This window comes from Ambystoma mexicanum, chromosome 6p, assembly GCF_040938575.1.
Source record: "Ambystoma mexicanum isolate Mex_15411 chromosome 6p, UKY_AmexF1_1, whole genome shotgun sequence".
Lineage (NCBI taxonomy): Eukaryota > Metazoa > Chordata > Amphibia > Caudata > Ambystomatidae > Ambystoma > Ambystoma mexicanum.
In genome coordinates this window covers 613,352,088-613,372,972 of record NC_090935.1, presented here as the reverse complement: position 1 = coordinate 613,372,972, position 20,885 = coordinate 613,352,088, and the positions used below count along the sequence as shown (strand labels likewise).

Sequence of the window (20,885 nt, the reverse complement as noted above, 5' to 3'; positions counted from 1 at the left end):
CCACTCCAAACTAAAGGAATTAAAGGATCTAGGAATATTCTTGCCTCACCTGTCCCATGCAATCCATGGGCTGAGAGGCTGCTTTGGCAGCAATCAAAATACATGTGGAAGCTCCCATGAAGTCTCCTGACCCCCTACATCCATGCTGGAATCAGGATAAAACAAGTGCCATTTCAAGGACAACCTTTGCAGTCCAAGATGAGGATACTTGTGTTCGTGTATAGGTTCAACACTTATTGTATCAATAACCACTGCAAGGAAGGGAAAGGACTATTGTGTAGTTGCAGGTGTAGCCCGTGGCCCAAATTGGGCCCATCTAGGCAGGGCTGCATACTTGTTGTCATGATGCCTACCTCCAAGGAGCCAGGTCCGACCCAGCAACCCCAGAGGCAGGCATCATTCCCCCCAGGGAAGTGCCAGCGGGCCCAAGCTGGGGCCCTTTGGACACAGTCCTGGCGCCTTAGGCGCCAGGCTCATGTTGGACCCCTGTCCAGGCGCCTTAGGCGCCAGGCTCATAAAGCTAGACATGTGTTCAAGTGTTTTAATGTGCACTTACCTGATGCAGACCATGCTGCTACATCCAGGCCCTCTTGAGGCCTGAATGGAACTACTTTACCTGTGGGACTACTTTCCACCTGGGTGTGGTCGGGGAAGGATACATACCTGATCGGTGGAAGGATACATGCCTGGAACTTCTTCCAAAGCTATTTAAACCACGCCCGATCAGCAACTCACGCTTCGCGTTGTTCTGCTCCTCGCAGCTGGACGCTCACCGTGTCAGCTCCTGCATCTGGACTTCAGCCACGCCTGTCAGCATCCTGGGTTGCCTGCAAAGGGAGATAAGAGAGAATTGGAGAGAAAGAAGACCTTACCTGCTAAAGCTGCATCACGGGGACATCACACCGACGATCCTGAAAGGGAAGACATCATTTTAAAAGCATTTTGCTTCGATCGCTGCAGCGCTGCATTTCACTCACCTTTCCTGGGCGCCTCCATCTTCAGCAGCGATCATCCGGATCCGCACCCACTTCCCAGAGCCTAGAGAGAAAAGACAAGAAAACAAGGTGAGAGAAGGAAGGGAAATAGGAAAAGCTCAGTTTCCTTCTAAGACTTACCTGTTGGATCATTCCCATTTCATTTCGGGTCCTGCCGCTTCCTGGCATTCCGGACCCCGGCCCCAATGGGGAAAAAAGACAAAGACATTGAATGAGCGAATGCAAAGACATTACCTGAACGCTCATCCAGAACTTACACTTCGGGTCAGCGCCATATCTCCGGCATTCCGAACCCCGGCCCCTAAGGGGAAAAAAACATAAGCATTAGCGCTTGCTGCAATAAGACAACGAACATTATTATTAAGCTTGAACTTTTGAACTTGCAACAGAACTCTTACAGCGCCTCACCTGAATAGTCAAGCTTATTTTGAACTCCCATCAAACCTCAATCCAGTGAAGTAACTGGGTTTCAACGCGCCCCTGCATCAGAAGCAGGATGGAGAACTCATCCTTCCAGACCCTAAGGTGAGACTTCACGGGGAATCGTGGAAGGGTATCGAGGAGGGTTGGAAGGGAGTGGGAGGCTTGAGCATTATTCCGTCAGTAGGTAATACTCCCTTTTCAAGCACAGGGGAATATTCATGCGAGCCAGAAAAGCCAGAGTAGAGGGGCCCTTCCTGTCCATCATCAGAGTCCTGCGCTTCACCATTGAAGAAGCATCAGCACTCGAAGCCAGACCTGCGCCTCCGTGGGAATCAGGTGAGCGTGACAGAACGCGAAGCCTACCCACAATTTCCCACCCGGGCGCTATGGAGACTTCCGAGACAGATCAGCTGGCCCAGCTTTTGGGGGAATTACGGGCAGAAGTGCACTCAGCCTGCCAGGAGACCAACGCTCTCAAAAGAGAACTGATCCTATCCAAGGAAAGAACTGATGACCTGGCCAAAAGGTTATTGCAGGCCCAGGCAGGGCACACTCCTTTACCTAATTCCGGAGGTACTTCCACATCAATGGGTTTGAATAACCCGGTACAAATCAATCTACCTGGACACATGCCTTTGGCCCCGCCTGAACGTTTTGCGGGGGATCCCAAGAAATATGCCGTCTTTATGAACCAATGTCGTTTACACTTTCTATGCAGACCCGGGGCCTTCCCTAACGACCAGACCAAGGTAGCCTTTATACTATCTTACCTCAGTGGCAGTGCTGCCGATTGGTCTATTCCATTGGTAAATCAGGATGATCCCATTCTCCAGGATTTTCAGGGCTTCCAGGCCAGCATGGAAAGATTGTTTGCTCAACACTCTCAAGGACAGGCCCTTGATAACGAACTGCTATCCTTACGACAAGGTAATCAGGATCTCCTGTCCTACGTTGCCACCTTTAATAGACTGGTTGTGGAAACTGGATGGCCACAAAACAAAAGGATCACATTGTTTCATCGAGGCCTGCACGGAGAGCTTAAGGATGTTCTAGCTCAGATAGTAGATCCACCCCAGGTCTGCGCAGACTACATAGACTTGGTGGTTCAACTTGATCACAGACTTCAAAATAGAAAAGCAGATCGGTTCAAGTACGAAACCCGAGTACCGATCAAAACCCACGCTAACTCCAAGAGTACCGACGTATCCGAACCTATGCAAATCGGCGGTGTTAAAGGACCATTAACGCAGAAGGAACGAGAGAGAAGGCGGCAAATGCAACTTTGTCTGTATTGCGGGACTTCCGGTCACTTTCTTCAAAATTGTCGGGTTAAACCACCTAAGAAGGTGGTTGGAGCCACTGATAACGATTTATTGACACCTGATTCGGGAAACGACCTAGCTCGACAAGCGTAGGGGTCCACTTGCCGAGCTTGAAAACAAACTCTTTGACCTCGCATTTTGTCATGCCAATGGTGCTCGTGGACCCAAAACAGCCTCAGCAGTTGCATGCTGTAAAAGCATACATCGACAGTGGAGCTATTGGAAACTACATAGACCGTGAATTGGCTTCCAGGATTAAGCTCCCTCTCCGCCCGAAAGTAACCCAAGATGCCATTACTACAGTAGATGGAACCGAAATAGCCTCAGGGCCTGTAACGCATTCCACTGTTGAAATGACACTGGTGGGTCAGGATGGACATCGGGAAGCAATCGTGTTTGATGTGATCAAGGCCCCACAATTTCAAGTAATTCTTGGAATTCCTTGGTTAGAAACACATAATCCCAGAATCGACTGGCGAGCAAAGAAGATAGGTTTTCCTGATTGTGAACCAACTTGTTATCCAAGAAATCCAGTTATGGGTCTAGCCTCAGCAACTTCCACCCCTGTACAGCTACCGTCAGAATACCAAGAATTCCAAGACGTTTTTCAGAAGGAACAGGCTAACACGTTACCTCCCCATCGGTCTTATGATTGCCAAATCCATCTGGTACCCAATGCTCAACTACCTTGTAGTAGGATTTATGCTCTTACAGAACCTGAGAACCTGCATTTGCGTCAGTATTTAGATCAGTACCTAGCCAAGGGTTTTATTCGCCCGTCCAAGTCTCCTGTCTCCTCAGCTCTGTTCTTTGTGCCGAAAAAAGAGGGTGACCTTAGAACATGTATAGACTATCGCGCCCTAAATCAAATAACGATTAAGAATCGTTATCCTCTGCCCCTGATCCCTGAGCTTATTGACCAGGTAAAAGAAGCTTGTGTGTACACCAAGTTAGATCTCCGAGGAGCTTATCACCTGGTGCGTATGAAAGAAGGTGACGAATGGAAGACTGCATTCCGCACCAAATTTGGGCTCTTCGAATATCAGGTGATGCCCTTCGGTTTGTGCAATGCACCTGCCGCCTTTCAGTACTTTGTGAATGATGTTCTTCGGGAACTTATCGATGTCTGTGTCATTGTTTATATTGACGACATCCTGGTGTACTCTTCTTCAGAATCCGATCACAGAAAACATGTTAGGGCAGTTCTTGAGAAATTGCGCCAGCACAGACTATTTGCAAAGCTCGAAAAATGCGTTTTTCATACCACAGAAGTTGAGTTTCTCGTATTCATCCTGACACCTCAGGGAGTCCGAATGGACTCGCGAAAGGTGGACGCCACCCTCAAATGGCCATCTCCTAGCTCGGTGAAGGGAGTTCAGAGCATGCTCGGCTTTGCCAATTTCTATCGAAGATTCATTCCGGAATTTTCCCGAACAGTCCAACCCATCACAGCTCTCCTAAAGAAAAACAAACGCTTTGAATGGACTCTTGAGGCCGAACAAGCCTTTCAGGACCTGAAAACCAAATTCACCTCTGCACCTGTATTGAAGCACCCGCACCCAGATCTCCCTTACATTGTGGAAACTGACGCATCCAGTTCAGCCATGGGAGCTGTCCTGTCGCAAAGAGACCCAGAAACTAACCAACTACACCCTGTGGCCTTTTGGTCCAGGAAATTTTCTCCTCCTGAAATCAACTACGCAATTACTGACAAGGAGTTACTGGCTATTAAATCTGCTTTCAAGGCTTGGAGTCACTACCTTCTCGGGGCAAGACACACCATCACCGTAATTACGGACCACAGAAATTTACGATATTTAAAGACGGCCAAAGCTCAATCTTCACGACAACTCCGATGGGCTCTATTCTTTGCGGAATTTGATTTCGTAATTACCTATCGCCCTGGCTGCAAGAATGGTAAAGCGGACGCCTTATCCCGGATTGGCATGGAAGAACCCAATTCGAGTTTAGAACCTGTGCCAATCATACCTGAACAAAGAATCTTAGGCCTAACTTCATTGCAAACTATTGAGGACATCCAAACGCAAGTAAAACAACTTCTAGACTCTTCAGCCTTACTGGAATGGAGTCAAAAGGGTCCTCATTACACCGTTAAGGATGATTTACCCTATTTCCAGGAGCGGTTGTTTCTGCCAAGTAAAGAATTGCAAGAACTTGTTATTGCCCATCATCATGAATCATTAATGGAAGGACACCCTGGTATCGCTAAAACGGAGGAAAAAATCAAACGCCACTTCTGGTGGCCTTCTTGGAGAAAAGACATAAAGTCTTTTGTATTGTCTTGTGGAATTTGTGCCCAAAACAAGGGTCAAAAGAAAAGGCCAGCCGGCCTACTTCAACCCTTGGATATTCCACCGGCACCATGGCACACCTTGTCAATGGACTTTATAACTGACCTGCCTCCTTGTGCTGGTTACAACACTATCCTTGTAATTGTGGATCTATTCTCCAAAATGGCCCACTTTATCCCTTTAAAAGGTTTGCCTTCAGCTTCCACCTTGGCCAAGGAATTTCTGGAGAATATAGTTCGCATACATGGTTTTCCTTCCATATTAGCCTCCGATCGTGGAAGTCAATTTATCTCCCATTTTTGGAAGAAATGTTGCCAACTAGCACAAATAGATGTGCGGTTATCCACCTGCCACCACCCCCAGACCGACGGACAAACCGAGAGAACCAATCAGACTCTCGAGCAATATCTTCGGTGCATGTTACACCAATCCGAGTTAAATTGGAATGACATCCTTTGGATTGCAGAATATGCATACAACAATTCAGTGCATTCTGGAACCGGACAAACTCCTTTTTTATACTTTGTATGGTCACCATCCTCGGACCTCTGACCTAGATCCACCTCTGACCCTGGAAATGCCCACAGTAAATCATCTGCATTCCACAATAACACAAGCCTTCAAAGAAGCTGCAACTCATTTACAGCAAGCCAAGAAAAAGTATAAAGAAAATGCTGATTTGCACCGAAGTAAAACTCCTCCTTACCAAGTAGGAGACCAGGTATGGCTAGCAACGAAACATTTACCCCTCAAGGGCCCGCGAACCTTCAATCCCAGATTCATAGGACCTTATCCCATCAAGGCTATAATCAATCCCGTGGCCTTTAAACTGGATTTACCGTCTAACATGCGTATTCATCCAGTTTTTCATGCATCACTTTTGAAGCCAGTACAACCAGGGACCCGACTGTCCAAGCCTCCAGACCCAGTTCAAATTGAAGGGGAATTAGAATTCTAAGTTAAAGACATTTTAGACTCCAAGGTGTTAAAGTCAAAACTCTTCTATCTTGTTGACTGGAAGGGATATGGACCTCAGGAGAGATCGTGGGAGCCTAGTAACCATGTTCAGGCACCTCGATTAATACAAAGGTTCCACCGTAGATTTCCGAACAAGCCAAAACCCCCGGAGGGAACAACCTTGGGAGGGGCCTTGAGGGGGGGTACTGTCATGATGCCTACCTCCAAGAAGCCAGGTCCGACCCAGCAACCCCAGAGGCAGGCATCATTCCCCTCAGGGAAGTGCCAGCGGGCCCAAGCTGGGGCCCTTTGGACACAGTCCTGGCGCCTTAGGCGCCAGGCTCATGTTGGACCCCTGTCCTGGCCCAGGCTCATAAAGCTAGACATGTGTTCAAGTGTTTTAATGTGCACTTACCTGATGCAGACCATGCTGCTACATCCAGGCCCTCTTGAGGCCTGAATGGAACTACTTTACCTGTGGGACTACTTTCCACCTGGGTGTGGTCGGGGAAGGATACATACCTGATCGGTGGAAGGATACATGCTTAGAACTTCTTCCAAAGCTATTTAAACCACGCCCGATCAGCAACTCACGCTTCGCGTTGTTCTGCTCCTCGCAGCTGGACGCTCACCGTGTCAGCTCCTGCATCTGGACTTCAGCCACGCCTGTCAGCATCCTGGGTTGCCTGCAAAGGGAGATAAGAGAGAATTGGAGAGAAAGAAGACCTTACCTGCTAAAGCTGCATCACGGGGACATCACACCGACGATCCTGAAAGGGAAGACATCATTTTAAAAGCATTTTGCTTCGATCGCTGCAGCGCTGCATTTCACTCATCTTTCCTGGCCGCCTCCATCTTCAGCAGCGATCCTCTGGATCCGCACCCACTTCCCAGAGCCTAGAGAGAAAAAACAAGAAAACAAGGTGAGAGAAGGAAGGGAAATAGGAAAAGTTCACTTTCCTTCTAAGACTTACCTGTTGGGTCATTCCCATTTCATTTCGGGTCCTGACGCTTCCTGGCATTCCGGACCCCGGCCCCAATGGGGAAAAAAGACAAAGACATTGAATGAGCGAATGCAAAGACATTACCTGAACGCTCATCCAGAACTTACACTTCGGGTCGGCGCCATATCCCCGGCATTCCGAACCCCGGCCCCTAAGGGGAAAAAGACATAAGCATTAGCGCTTGCTGCAATAAGACAATGAACATTATTATTAAGCTTGAACTTTTGAACTTGCAACAGAACTCTTACAGCGCCTCACCTGAATAGTCAAGCTTATTTTGAACTCCCATCAAACCTCGATCCAGTGAAGTAACTGGGTTTCAACGCGCCCCTGCATCAGAAGCAGGATGGAGAACTCATCCTTCCAGACCCTAAGGTGAGACTTCACGGGGAATCGTGGAAGGGTATCGAGGAGGGTTTGAAGGGAGTGGGAGGCTTGAGCATTATTCCGTCAGTAGGTAATACTCCCTTTTCACGCACAGGGGAATATTCCTGCGAGCCAGAAAAGCCAGAGTAGAGGGGCCCTTCCTGTCCATCATCAGAGTCCTGCGCTTCACCATTGAAGAAGCATCAGCACTCGAAGCCAGACCTGCGCCTCCGTGGGAATCAGGTGAGCGTGACACTTGTATAGTAAGAGAAATCTAGAAACAGATATGGACATTAGGGGAGTGTATGAACAAACTATTTAGTGTCGTGGTTGTGTGTGTTTTATTAGGGAACCTACCTGGACTGAGCCATCCAGCCCACCATAGGGCTTTCTGGGGGGCCATGGCCTCGAGTGCCTCTCTAGTCCCTAATCCTTACCAAGGACCAAAGCTGCATGCCCGAGGCAGCCTGGGCATTCACAGGCCGTGATAGTAGTCAGACTGCCCAGGGCCCAGACTGGATGAGCCCATCCGTAAAGTCCACCAACCACATGCGCTGTGCGATCCGAGGTGAAGAATGAAGAGCAGCCCAGTCCAGGCCACAAGCATGGACTTGCAATTGAGTGGGTCCTTCCCCTTCTTCCGAATCACCTATATCAATGCCCGCCCAAAAGAGACGGGAGCCCTGCATGTCTCCAATATGATTGTAAAGCTGCAACAAATGAGGAACCAATTAATTTGCTAAAGTTCTATAGAAACCAACTGTATCCCCGTCATCTCCAGGAGCTCTTCCCATCTTAATTTTCTGAATAACCAGCTGCACCTCCTCCTGGGTTATCGGCCCTCCATCTCCATCACCTCCTCATTACTAAGCCGGGCAAGGGAGACCCCCCTATAAGTAGCTTCCAAGATCCTGTTCATCTACCTCTCTCTCCACGTTATACAAGTCCGAATAGAACGTTGCAAACTTCTGTGCGATTCCCCCCACCCGCTGCCGAACGAATCTGCGCATCTCTGATACCGTCTACCCAACGCTCTCCACTATGCCCCCAGAGCCACGCTGCAATCAAGGCATCGGCCTTGTCCCACTTTTCTTAATAGCACTGCATCAGGAACTGCTGCTGACGCACTACCTCTAGTTCCTTCAACTCCTATCTCTTCTCACTGGCCTTCTGCCCTCGCTCCTTTCCACAGCTGGGCCTCCGGTTGTCCCCTCACCTCCAAGGCACAGATCTCTCCCCTGAGCTGCTCCGCTCTCCCAGTCCTTTCCCGCTTTTGAAAAGTCCCCTCCCTTATCAATACCTTCTCTAGGACGCCTTTGCCGCTTCCCATACTGTGCACCGATCTACCACTGCGTGTCATTGAACTGGAAGAACTCCCCCACTGCCTTCCTCATGTCATCTAGAAAGAGGGCATCTTTCAACAATGTGTCATTACATTTCCAAAGGGATTCCCTTGTGCGCAACCCCGGCGTAGAGAAAGTCATTAATACCATGTCGTGGTTTGTCCAGCTAATGGGGACCAAGTCACATTCGGACACCCTTCTCAGATGTTCCCTCTGCAGACAAAATTAGTCAATACACACACCCCCAACACACCCACACCCCCAACATAAACAAACCTTACTTACCTTCTCTTCACGCTGTGTCCCAGCGGCGCCAGTTCCCTTTCACTTCCGTGATCGGGAACCAGCGCAGCAGGGTCCTTTTCATTTTGTTTATTTTTTGTTATTTTTTGGAGCTGCAGGGTTTCTCTCCCAACCCCCACTTACCATACTTTAAAGTATAGTGAGCGGGGTGTTGCAGGGGACACCCACATAGCCCCCGTTCTTTTTTTTTTGTTGTGTTGTTTTTTTTTGTTTTGTTTTTCGGGAGTGCTGCTGGGTGTCCCCCGCAACGCACCGCTCACTATACCACACAGTATAGTGAGCGGGGTGTTGCGGGGGACACCCCGGCAGTCTTTTTTTTAATACTTACCTACAATGCTACCACCAAAGGTTCAAACTTTTGGTGTTCAAACCTTTGATGGTAGCATTTTCTGGACTTTTTGTACGGTCGGACCTTTTTTCCGGTCCGATCGTACAATCACGTTGGTCTAGGTATGTCGCAGAACCTCACCTCCCTGTACCCGCACCTGCCCCTCTCCTTCAACCCCCCCCCCCACACCCTCGATCCGCCCACATGTTGAAATCCCTTCTCAGCAACAGTAGGCCTCTGGTCTCTCGGAATATCTCGTGACAATGCCTCCTTAAAGAACCTTAGCTGCCCCTGATTAGGGCAGTAGACTATGGCCACGGATACCTGAACCCTACCAATGGTACCCAAGAGCGCCCGTCCGTTCTCCCTGTTCCACATCCTCGTGTCTCCCATCCTCAGCCTCCTATGTAGGAGGATACCCACTCCACCCTTCTTAACCCCGCCCGAAGTCCAAAATACCTGCCCCCCAAAGATTTTTCTTTCCTCACCAGCAATATACCTACTTTCCTGCACCAAAAAGACATCCAGACCCAGTGTTCAGAACTCCCTAGACACCAACGAGCCCTTGGTAGGTGAGTTTAGACCTTTTACATTGAGTGTCCCCACCCGGAACAGGTCAGCCGGCCCCCCACTATTACCGTCTACAGGAGCTATAATTCAACCAAACCTCTTGCGCCTCTACGTACAGTGGGAATAACGTACCTAACTTGAATAACTCCCCCTCCCAACTCCCATTCCCATTTCAAAATCCCCCCTACAAACCCTCTTCTGCCAACCCCCCAACCACCCCCTCCTTGTTCAAGACAACCATTTATCAACCATTTATCAAAGGTCACTCACTCCACATCCCATTCCCTAATATCACCATCACCATTTCCTCTGTTAGTTACAGCACCCTGCACCCCACCTAAGTGCTCCTCCCGTGCCATTTTTCTCATGACCCACATCAGAGTCACTTCACTATAGAAGGGGTATTTAGTCTCTTAAATTTCCTGGCACTCTCTTCCTCGCCGTGGGTGGGTCATCAGACTACTTCTGCCGTGCCTGGCTCTGATCCATGTCCTTTAGGATCCATAGCACCTGCTGCGCTTCCTTCCCGTTGGTGATCCTATAGTCAGTTTCTCCATTCTCAAACATCAGGGCAAAAGGGAAGCCCTAGCGATACGGACCCCCTTTTTTCATACAGCCACTGTGTGACAGGGTGAAATTCCTTCCGACGTGACAAGGTAAGTCCCGATATGTTCTGATTCACCTAGACCGTATCACCATCATACTGGACACTCCCCAGTCACTTCTCTTCTCCAGCACCTCCATTTTCTCCCCATACCTGAGGAATCGGACCACTATGGACCTGTGGCCCTTTCTGCTTCCTCCTCCTCTGTGCGCCTCTCCAGCGCCACGGTTTGACTGCCTTCCGACATGAAATTTGTGTTAATTAACTCTGACTTTCCTGGCCACATCCACCACCGTCCCTCCTTTCTGTTCCCTCAGGCCCAGGATGCGCAGGTTGTTCCTTTGCTCTCTGTTCTCGAGGTCGTCGAGTTTCAGGAGTGTGTCCTCTTCCTTCGTCTCCAAATTGTTCAGTCGTGCCTCGCATTTCATGTCTCTGAGGTCTACTTGTAGCTGGGTATTTTCTACCGCCTCCATTTTATTCTCCAGCGTATCCACCCTCCCTTTCAAGTCCACTATGGAGGCCTGTGTATCACTCCTGATGGCCTTGATCTCTTGGAAAATGTGGGTCTTGTCAGGAGTGGCGACTCACCGCCCGCTCTGTGTCTTGCCATGGAGGCGCCCTCTCACCGGACTCCATCACTCCTGAAGCGCTGTAGCGTCTGAATTCCTGAGTTTACTTCCTTCTCCAGCATCCTCCACACTGCTGCACCTGCCCAGTGCCGGCACTTTACACCAGGAACTGCGCCCTCCTCGTCTTCTTGTCACCTCTGCACACTGCCCGGCTATTCCACGGGCACCGAGCTGGTCCCCTTTAGTGGCCTCCTCCAACCGCCTAAATGGGTAAGGCTTCACTGGCGGCGCTCACTTCTCTTGCCACTACCAGTCCAACTGCCCCTGTCGGGCTTGGAGCACAATTTGTCTCAAGCAGTTCAATTCTCTCGGCCTTCCACCTAATCTCAGCGATGCCTCCCACTGCTCTGCCTCCATACAGAGTCCAGCACTCGTCTCCAAAGCTGGGTCCCACCGAGTTGAGGTCCACCACTGTGCAGCCCAAGCAGCTCTACCAGCACGCTTGGCTAAATGCCAGGCCACCAGCCAAAACCAGGCAATCTCAGGCTGCTCACTCTTTCTGTTGGGCTCCTCACGTGTCCACAGGGTATTACAGTTGACCCAACGGGCCCAGCCTGCTCACCTGCTAAGGCAACTGGTCCGATGTTTGCTCTCTCCCAGCTGCTTCCTCCTGCAGCCAACAGCCTGGTCCCTCTTTCCTGGGCTCCTCCGTCACACAGCCTCGGAAGCCGCCACTGCACCTTGGCCCGCTGCTGCTCTCAGCACGGCTTCTGTCACTGGCTCTTTTGCGGCTCACCCGGCACTCTGCAGGGTCCATCGGGGCTCTGCTGGGGTCCGCTGCGAAATTCGGACACCAGCCAGTATTTAGCACCCTGGGGGAAATGTAATAAAAAGCTCCCGGGATGGGATTTTGTGGAGCGCGGAGCGCATATCTACACCGTTATTATGGCCTGTGCTTCCTGGTGGTCTCCACACCCAGTTCTTTTGATTTAAAATCAAGTTATTTTCAATTTTCTAGGCCATATATGAAGATATGCTACACGACTCACTGCAACAGGAATTCTTATGACTTTTTTGGGGTTATTTTTCCAAAACTGATCTTGGCAAAAGTGAATGGTGATAGTGCAAGCCAGAACACACTAGCAATTTTATTAACACCCAAAATTGTAAATGCATTTCAGAAAAAGATATAATTTACTAGCAACCATTTCCAATTGGTAACATTTTTGCAACAGATACATTGCTGTTTGCATGCTCTTAATGAATAAACTACACAGTCGCGGAAAATCTTTACATTTTCGAAATACAGAATTTATAATCCTGCACCATAGGCTCTCCATAGAGCACAGATTTATATTAACTTCTGGTCTGTGGCTCAGTGTACAAATGCATCCACTACAAGACAAAGGGGGGTCTGGGAATCTCTCTACCAGCATGAACACAGCTGTTCTTGGGTGAATAACCCCTGGGAGAGACTCTACCAAGTGTTTAGCTCACTGTCCCATTCACAGAGAACAAATGTACCCGCATATCAGTCTTTGTCCTACCCAGGGGCAGCCCAGCACCGAAATGCTAGGCAATTCTCCTCTGAACAAGAGTACCAACAGCAACCCCATACACGTGTTTCAGCCTTGTTGGGCATCGTCAGTGAGGTGAAGCTGTGTCTCTCTAAAAACAGTGAGCAAGGGGTCCACGTCTGGTTCGCCCTGGTAACTTAGGGTGAGACCCAAAGTTAATTTATGCAAAACAAAGGGGGGTCTGGGAATCTCTCTACCAGCACGGACACAGCTCTTGTTCAGAGGATAATTGCCTACAATTTTGGTGCTGGACTACCTATGGGTGGAACAAAGACTGATATGTGTATAGAAATGTCTCTTCTGTGGAAAGCATAGTGAGCTAAAGCGTGGTTGAGACCCTCCCAGGGGCCATCCACCCAAGAACAGGTCAATGGGCCGTGGTCGTACCGGTAGTGGGTTTCCCAGACCTCTTTATGCATCCACTACAAGGATCACTGTTTGACCTGGTCGCAGGATTGAATCCGAGAAAGTCTACTTAGCGTTTTGTCTTTCCAAGATGGATAAACTGAGTACTAGCGAGTTGGGTAACAATGTGTATGTGATATCAGAGTATAGCTTCAACATACCCCCGGGCTGAATGCTATGCTCTACAAATACATCCTTTATAATATGTTAACAAACAATCTCATTGTATCATTGATTGGTTACTACTCCAAATGTCAATGTGGTTTTATGAATATTCAGCAATGTTTAGATGGCACATGGTCAAGCAATACAAGACCAGCTTAAACACTGAAAGAATTTCATTTTGCTGGTTCACTTTTAATTGATATTGATTGTAGTTATGTTTTTCACAGGTATTGCTCCAAACATGATGTTGGCAAAAGTTTGCAGTGACAAAAACAAGCCAAATGGTCAATACCGGATTCCCAGCCAGAAACAAGCCGTGATGGACTTCATCAGAGATTTACCAATTCGAAAGGTGAGTGATGCACTCACCCTGCTTCCCTGCGCTATCTCCCCAAAGTCAGAAGAACCCAGAAAAAGACTATAAATCACAGACCTCTGCGTGTTATGGGAGTCCACAAAGGCAGGGACCACCAATGACAAGCGGTCACATCTGAACTCCACTCTTCTCTACGAATGGAACTGTATTGCCATAACACCATTTATTATTATTATTATCACTGCTGAACAACTTGAACATATGCCTCCTGCATTCCCTGTTCACCATTGCACACCCCTTTCCCTAATGTAACTAGCACCTAGATACCCGAGGGTTCAGTGCGCTGCTACACATGCACAAATATATTAACGTATTATTATTATTAATAATACTACAATCACTTTTTTAAAGGTTGTATTTTCGTTTCCTGAGGTGTCTCCATGAGGTTTAGTGATAGGTGTGACTATTGTTACTATCATTTGCCATTGATTATCAATGATAATTATTTTATCGATCTTGTGTGGGTAAGACAGAGCCCCGCTGGCATTCAAACCTTTTACTTAAAGGGCTTTGGTGGGTGCTCATCTTACAAACCTGGCAGGAGTAAGAATGAGCAAAATGAGGAGAGCCAGGGCCCCAAAGAGAGAGCACAATTCTTGCTGATTGCTTTATCTGACAGAGACCTGACTCAGAGAAAGTCATAACCTGCTGATGCCTATATCATACACAGGAGAAGACCAGACTCGTAGAAGGAGAGGAAACTGTAAGCCTACTGAGGGCTATATCTCTGACCATGGCAGAGAACAGACTGAGAAGAGAGTGAGAGAAACTAGAAAACTGGTGGTGCGCTCGAGCTCACATCCTGGCAAAGATTGTTCTCAGGAGCATGAGAAGAGCAATTAAAAAAATGCTAGATGTTGGAAAGGAGGTATACACAACACAAGTCCTAAAAAAAGTTATTATAAATACTTGCTGTGACGCATGTGAAAATGTATCCTCGTTTCCCAGGAGGATGGCAGCAGTGGGGAGACGTTCTATCCCTGACGGCCCATGAGGCAATCAGCGACTAGAGTTGGGAGAATATCTGGGTCTGACATGACTGTGTGTGGGAGTAGTGAATCTTGACAGGACTGGTGGTACCTTAGACCATTGCACCATTTGAATAGCTCCATCCTGGCACTTTTACTACAGTTATCTTTCTTGTATATTTGTTCGAGCCTTAAACCCTGTTTTTGTGTACTAGAGCAGAGGGCTGCGCCTGTTGACATACTCTGAGACCGGCCAATAAACTTGTGAACTGGAGGGAGACCAGTAACCCAATAATATCAGGGACACCGACCCATTCTAGTTTACCCCATTCTAAATGCTATTTGCTTGGAATACTCTCAGAGAGGCATATCCTGTTTTTATATAAGAAGATGTGTAGACTCTCAGGTGTTGATCCCATCCCAAACTGTTGCTGTTTGATTAAAGGTGTTGAACAGTATTTCTGACTTCTGTGTTGTGATGAATCCTGCAGAGTCATCACTGAACCCCAGACTAGGATCTCCTCCGATGTGGCCAGGGGAAGGCAGCCACTACTTGATCCTACCGCTCAGTGTGGTATCAGGATAACATGGGAGGAGATGGCTGTCAGGGGAAAGTGGTGACTCCTTTGAGAAAGACGTGGTATTCATCTTCTTGTGAGGATGAGAGTCCTATAATTCCCAAATGCCTAATGGCATGCTGTCATTGCACAAGTCCCTCCCATGAAACTACCCAAACAAAAGTCCTCTAAACAGAATAAGGCTTGTGTCTTGTAAGTTCAGCAATTAAATATGTAATTCTCCAATGGTCATGATTCTGTCGTATATATAGAGGTCCTAACCCCAATGTTAAATCACAAACCTTTTACATAACATCCCTTAACTCTGACATCTCTCATTTCACAAAGCAATCAAAACTAACTAGATGTCAAAGGACCAAAACCACTGTGGACTCAAGGATCCATAATGCCTGTGGTACTGGAACGAGGAAGAGGGACTCAGAGTTAGTAAGGATCAGAGGTGCTATTGAACAGAATGTGCAGTCTAGTTGTTGTAGAGCAATGCACCTGAGCTGGACATTTAAACCCAAGAATGAGCTACAGCTGGGGAGAGACACAGAAGGAGTAGTAGACACAGAAGCAGTCCGGAGTTCTGGGATTTCCACAGAAGCAGAAGAAAGGGCGCCAGCTGAAGTCAACGCGGGAAGAGAAGGCGTGCAATATTGCAGAGTGCACAGCAGGAAGCAGTGTTTGGACGGCAACGGGAGGAGAAGCCAGCAGTATGGGAGACATGCTCCCAACCCAACATGTGTTGCTTCGGTCTTCGGAAAGACGCAGAGGCCCAACGGAGCTGGCAGAACTCTGGAAAAAAGCAGTGCAGACCGCTTAAGTTGCATGGGAGCTGGCAAAAGAATGGGCAGAACGCAGAAAGTCAGCCTCAGCAGCAGAAATTGAAGCGAAGATGCAAAAGGAGACTTGTGAGTTGGCCCGAAGTTAAAGGTGACCCTGGGGCGCTCCGAGCAGGACATTTGGCAGTAAACAATCATTTTGAATATGAACAAATAAAGTAAAGAGGCGACAAGGGGCGCAATTCCCCTTTTATGGGATACCAACTTGGGGAAACCTGTAACACGCACTGCCAACAGCCAAGGTGCTTTAAAGAAGCAGTATAGAGGCGACAAGGGCACAATTCCCCTTTTAATGGGATACCAACTTGGCGTAAACCTGTAACCCACATTGCCAAGAGTCAAGAGACTGTAAAAAGAGGCAGCCATTGGTCAGCCCTCCTTACACGGGATACTGTTGTGGAGAACCTTGGAACACATATTGCCACTAAGACCAATTTAGGGGTAGGAGATTTTCTTTGTGTCAGGTGAGTAAACCAGGAAAGAGATCAGTAGTAGTTAGTCCTGGCAGGCGAGTATACCAGGAATGCAGAAGATGTTAGTAAGAAGTGTGGTTGTGGAAAAAAGGTGTGGTAGAAAGAACTTGGTAACTATTATCATTTTTACAAACTGTTGCTACACCAAAGTTAGTTGCTGTGCTGTCCTGACAAAGCTATTCCGTTTGAAGAATAAGTGTGATATGCTAATAATTGCATTACATCCGTAGGAAAGCAATTGCCTTGGTTTACTTGTGTTTTGTTAGAGAGACATATGCCTGGCCAAGAAGTATACTGTTGAGGACAGCAATTGCTTTGATGTTTGGACAAGTATTTGTGAAAGAGACATTTACTTTAACAACGGAAGGACGCAGTGAAGGGAAAAGACCTTTTGTGTTGGACTGAACAGAACTTTGTTGAATCAGAACTTTTCCAAGGATATTCCTGAATTTATCCAGGGGATGGAAGCCCAACCCTGGTCAGAAGGAGTACTTTCTAAAACGTATAAGTTTGAACTTTTACACTGATTTGTTGAGTTGAAGAGAGCCACGTATTTCTTGTATACTTTTGTTGTATGTATTAGTGTGAGGGTCAGAGACTTTTTGGACACTGAGTCATCTTTCTTTAGCTTGCTAGGTAGGGACATCCTCGTTAGGCTAGGCAAAGAATGCATTCATCTCACCCCTTTTCAGCAAATATTGAGAAAATGATACCTTTGTGTACGTCTTGCATTTCTGACCCCTCACAGTATTCTATTGAGCCACCATCACACATCCGTGCCACCAAGCCGGGCAGTTTGCTGCCATTCGGAACTGACTATCAGAGGGATCTCTCTGTTTATTGTGCTGCTTACGTTGCAATTCTGGGAGTGTATGAAGTGACAATTCTGTCACAAATTGCATTGAATTTGGCCACTATCTTTTTAATAGTTCTGCAACTTTCTTCAAATGCAGGAGCCGTGTCTCATTGGAAGTATAGGTGTACTACCAGGGTAACTTTGTTTTTTTTAAAATTTGTTTATCAGTTTATTAACATGAGGTAAACAAGAAAGAAAAAGAATATCATTGGTGATTGGTCAAGCATATCAAGGAAATACCCAAAACCCCGCCCCACCCTCCTTCCCCCACCCCCCAAGACCACGGTTAGTTCACTGTTCCTCTCTAGTCCGTGCCCGCGTCCGGGCAACTCTCTCCACTCCGCTCCATATTATCCGCCTCAGGGTGGAGCAAGGGCACCGTCAGGGCCACCCAATGGTGTAGTTCCTTGCTGGAATCTAGTCTTTGCACATGGATAGCCGTTTCCCACGCCACGGTTTCAGCTATAATCCACTTTGTAAAGTCTCCCTACTATAGGGGCATATGTGGACCTCTGGGGCTTTTCCACCCCATGGCAATACGTCTTTTGGCTGTTATGTGTATAAGGTCAGTGAGCTTGGTTAGGGGTTTGTTCTTCCTGTTTCGCCTATATCTGCCCAGGATACAGGCCGTAGGCTCGTCCACCTCAACTTCGATGTCTGCGCCGGCCACTCTGTCCTTCACTTGTGACCAGAACTCCCTGATTACTGGGCAGCCCCAGAACATGAGTCATTCCTGCCCTGGGTTCACTGCATTTGGGGCATACTTGGGTTCCAGCACCTGTGAATCTTGATATGGCTTCAGGTGTGAGGTACGCTCTATTGGTGATGTACAGCTGGATAAGCTGCAAGCAGGCGTTCCTGGAAACTTTCTTATGGTAGTGGGTTATGTCACCCCAATCTTTCTCTTCAAAAACAAGGCCCAGTTCAGTTTCCCACTTACTCCTGCATTTAAGGTCTCCCCTGGTCGCACCCCACAACAGGTCCTCGTAGATTCGTAAGGTTTCATGGCCTCCCTCAGCGGAGTTCAGTATCCTTTCGATGCATTCATTTTCCTCAGTCAGGTCGGCAGCGACCGGCGATCTCTTGTACAAGGCCTGTACGACCACCCTGTGCAACAGGAACTGTTCTGCCGGGAGACCCGTGGCCTCACAGAGTTTCGATAAAGTTAGGTTCTCCAGCATGGGGTCTGGCATGGATTCACATGCTCATGAATATTCCCCGTCGTCAGGCTGGGAATCCTCGGTAAAGAAAAAACCAGTATCAGTTTCGTTTCTGATCTGTCTTTCGTAGTAGTAACCAATCACTGGTCTCTGCGTCATACTGACCACAGCCAATGACTGCCCTCTACCTAAGCACCGCCTCTGGCAGCCATCTTCAGATTTTTACCGCACGTTCATGTGTTGGGATCCTCGTGTTATTGCTCTCGAGCGTTAGTGCTATTTTTTCACGTTTTTTCTCAAAAAACTTCGTTTTTTTCGGTCAAAAGAGCCTCAAGCTCCACCGACCCTCCATCCGATCAACGGGGACCCGTGTCGGATTCGTCTACGCCCCTCAAGGGTGAAGATTCGTCGAGCTACGCTTTTGGAGGACTCCAGAAGTTTCTCAGGCCCGGTCATGGCCCAGGAGAAGGGAAGCTCGACGCCCGGAAAGCTGTTCAGGGTCTGCCCTGGATGCCAGCTGCAAAACGTCTTCAAGGAGGACGAACATTCTTTTTGTCTTTACTGCCTACATGAGGACAAGACGCACGTGGAGAAGGACTGTGCGTTTTGCGGCAACATGTCGGAGCGGACCATGAAGGTCCGCCATCAACGTCTCGCCAACTGGCTGGAAGGGAAGAGCCCGTCCGGCGAGAAGAAGAGGAAGAAATCCGAGCGGTCTTCTAAGACCTTTGAGGACGCCCCGGCGACGGGGGTCCAACATAAGGCCAAGCACCGCGAGTCTGCTGGCACCGGGAGCGCCGAACGGTCGGGCTGTACGGGCGCCAGGCTGGGCGCACCCTCCCCGGCACCATCAACCGCGAGCCAACGCTCCGGGTCGGGTAAGAGGAAGGCCGAGCACCCGGCGAGGCTCATAGAGAGGCCCCGGTCGAGCTCGAAGGCGGAGGGGGAGCGAGGCACTGTCCCCCCCTCAAGGATAAGGCGGTGAGCGCACCTAAGGTGGTGAAGGCCTTAATCCATCCGGCCAAGCCCTCTATCGAGTCTGTCGCGGCGGCCCTGGCTCAGCCTGTGGAGGCTACGCCAGTGGTGGCGACCTCGGGGCTCAGAGTCTCCCTGCCACCTCGGAGGGAGTCCTCTTTTGTGCCCATCGATAGGACCCATGTGAAATCCCCCGTGGGGAAGAAAAAGGGGGGGCAGGGCGTCGTCGTAGATTCGGCCTCAACCTCGGAGGAGGAGCTGGTCGAAGTCTTAAGCCACGGCCTCGGCGTGGAAGAAGACCGGCCCGTCGGGATGGATCCCGACGCAGGTGACGACGACATCATCGAGGGTACCGACGGGGCCCCTGATCGCCCGTCGGATTCCCCTCTGCCAGCGCCGCGAGACAGTTCGGCGGCCATTTTGTTGGCTATACAGTCCTTATGCTCAGAGATAAGGACGAGACTACTGTTGCCGACGGAACCTCTCCCGTCGGGAGACCCGGAACCGGGACCTTCTGGGGTTCCCCCTACCAAGAAAAGAAGGATCCACCCTCCTCCTCCTTTTCAGCCGTCGCGCCCCTTCCAGCCCTCCTCCCCGTCCACCCGAGGGGATGATACGGGGACTGACACGGCAGCGACGGGTACGGATGACGAGGTATACGACGAGGATGTACCGTCGTCGCCTCCCACCAGGGCTTCTCCGCCCGACGAGATTGGATCGTTCCACTCCATGATCGCCAGGGCATCCAAGCTTTTCCAACTCTGCCCTGAGGAGAAGAAGAAGGAAGGTTTCCTTTATCAGCGGCGCGAGGCCAAGAGGAAGACGGTCCTCGCAGTGCCTCTAATGGACGACATTTGGGATGAGGGCCTCACCCTCCTCAAGAACCCTTCCACGACGCCAGCTAGAAGAGACCGGTACGAGAAAAGTACCGGGTCCCGGACACGGCCCCCCTGTGCCTCCGGGCGCAGCCTACCCCGGACTCCGTCGTCTCCGCGGCGGCCAGGAAAAAAAGCGGGGGGGGGGTGCGGCCTCCACATCGACTTCCCCACCGGACGGCGAGGGAAAGAAATTGGACGCTGTGGGACGCAGAGTCATCTCGTCTGCAGCGACGACGATTAAAGCTGCCAACGCCTTGGCTATCGTGGCCCGATACGACAGGGAGCTCTGGTACAAACTGGCTCCCCTGCTGGACTTCTTGCCGGATGACAAGAGGGCAGAGGCCCTGGAGATCCTGCAGGAAGGTGAGGTGGCTTTGGACCACGCCATTACCGTTGCGACGGACATCGCCGACACTGGGTTCCGCCAGTTGGGCAACGGCGTTTGCCTTAGGCGGCGTGGATGGCTCAAGGCTACGGACTTCCGTCAAGACGTTCAGACCAGAGTCCTGGACATGCCCTTCGATGGGAACAACCTGTTTGGGAAAACAGTG

General features: G+C 49.4%; 1 protein-coding gene across 6 annotated transcripts in view; it reads left to right on the top strand.

Moving 5' to 3' along the window:
• POLK (DNA polymerase kappa) overlaps window positions 1-20,885 on the top strand; it is a 1,714,815-nt gene that overhangs the window by 1,124,649 nt on the left and 569,281 nt on the right. For all 6 annotated transcript variants that reach the window (XR_011280653.1, XM_069627465.1, XM_069627464.1 and 3 more), the window contains one exon: window positions 13,471-13,595. Coding sequence is in view for 5 of the 6 variants with exons in the window: in XM_069627465.1 (XP_069483566.1) it covers window positions 13,471-13,595 (125 nt within the window). In the remaining variant the exon portion in view is untranslated. The remainder of the gene's footprint in view (window positions 1-13,470; window positions 13,596-20,885) is intronic.